Here is a 1,605-nt window from a genome sequence, read left to right on the forward strand (position 1 = left end):
TGTGTTTCCCCTCTGATGGGTCTTCTCTCTGAATGAGTCATTACCTGATATGAAATATTCTGCTTTGTGAATATGCAAATGATCCAAGGTGTACTAGGTTAAATATACACATGTTTGGACCCTGAGAACATCACCCAACAGCTGCACACAATCCTTTGTAGAAACTGTGAGAGCACAGCACCTCACCATGAACTGGAGCTGGAGAATCCTCTTCACTGTGGTATTGGCTACAGGTGGGGGATTCCCCCAGTCCTTTGGCAGAGGAGGGGAACAGGGCCAGTCAGCATGACTTCATCATCTCCAATTCCCTCTCCACAGGTGTCCACTCCCAGTGCAGCTGGTGCAGTCAGAGGCTGAGGTGAGGAAGCTGGGGGAATCTGTCAAGGTCTCCTGCGAGGCATCTGGGTACACCTTCACCAGCTACACAATGAACTGGGTGCAACGGATACCAGGAAAGAGCCTGCAGAACATGGGATTGATCAACATGAAAACTGGGAATCCAACGTATGCGCAAGGCTTCTCCAGTCGATTTGTTTTCTCCATGGACACCTCTGTCAGCACGGTTTATCTACAGATCAGCAGCCTGAACTCCGAGGACACGGCCGTGTATTACTGTGCAAGAGACGCGATGTGAGAACTCACATCCTGCCTGTGTCAGAAATGCTGTGAAAGTCTCATCTGTGCTGGGCTGAGGAGGTGACAGAGACCATAAAACTAAAGACACTCTATGACTAAGGGCCATGCACTTAGTTTTTATTTTTTATTGTTATGTTATTTTAGCCACCATACAGCACATCAGTAGTTTTTGATGTAGTGTCCTATGATTTGTTTTTTGCGTATAACACCCAGGGCTCCACGCAATATGTTGCCCTCCTTAATACCCATCCCAGGCTAACCCATCCCACCACCATCCTCCTCTCTAAAACCCTCACTTTATTTATCGGTGTCCATAGTCTTTCATAGATCATCTCCCCCTCTGGTTCCCACCCTTTCATTTTTCGCTTCCTTCTCCTAATGTCCTCCATGCATTCCTTATCTTTCATGAGTAAGTGAAACATTATGATAATTGTCTTTCTCTACTTAACTCAGTTCACTTAGGATAATTTCCTCCAGTCCCATCAATGCTGGTGCAAATCTCTTCCAGTCCCATCCTTTGTGATGGATGAGTAATATTCTGTTGTATATATGAACTGCATCTTCTTTATCCATTCCTTTGCTGAAGGGCATCTTGGCTGTTTCCACAGTTTGTCTCTTGTGGACATTGCTGCTATGAACATTGGAGTTCATGTGGCCTTTCTTTTCACTACATCTGTATCTTTGGAGTAAATACCCAGTAGTGCAATTGCTGGGTCATAAAATAGTTATATTTTTAACTTTCTGAGGAACCTCCACACTTATTTCGAATATGGCTATATCAACTTGCATTCCAACCAATATTTGTTGTTTCTTGCCTTCTCACTTTTTTAAAATTAATTTTGTTTTTTCAGTGTTCCAAGATTCGTTGCTTATGCCTAGTCACTTTTGCCATTGTAACGGGTATAAGGTGGTATGCCTTAGAGGTTTTGATATGAATTTCCCTGATGGCTAATAACAATGAACACTTTT

The 1,605-nt window shown here is 43.5% G+C and overlaps 1 gene segment (V, D, J or C); it reads left to right on the forward strand.

The window, feature by feature from the left end:
• Window positions 1-187: 187 nt before the first annotated feature.
• LOC116863928 lies at window positions 188-630 on the forward strand (the record flags this gene model as incomplete). The annotated part of the segment is given in 2 exon segments: window positions 188-233; window positions 333-630. Coding segments are annotated over 2 exon segments (344 nt in total), but the record flags the coding sequence as incomplete, so codon positions are not given.
• Between the last annotated feature and the right edge of the window lie 975 nt (window positions 631-1,605).

Source organism: Lontra canadensis, unplaced genomic scaffold (assembly GCF_010015895.1).
Source record: "Lontra canadensis isolate GAN:19392208 unplaced genomic scaffold, GSC_riverotter_1.0 scaffold5361, whole genome shotgun sequence".
NCBI classification, from domain to species: Eukaryota; Metazoa; Chordata; class Mammalia; order Carnivora; family Mustelidae; genus Lontra; species Lontra canadensis.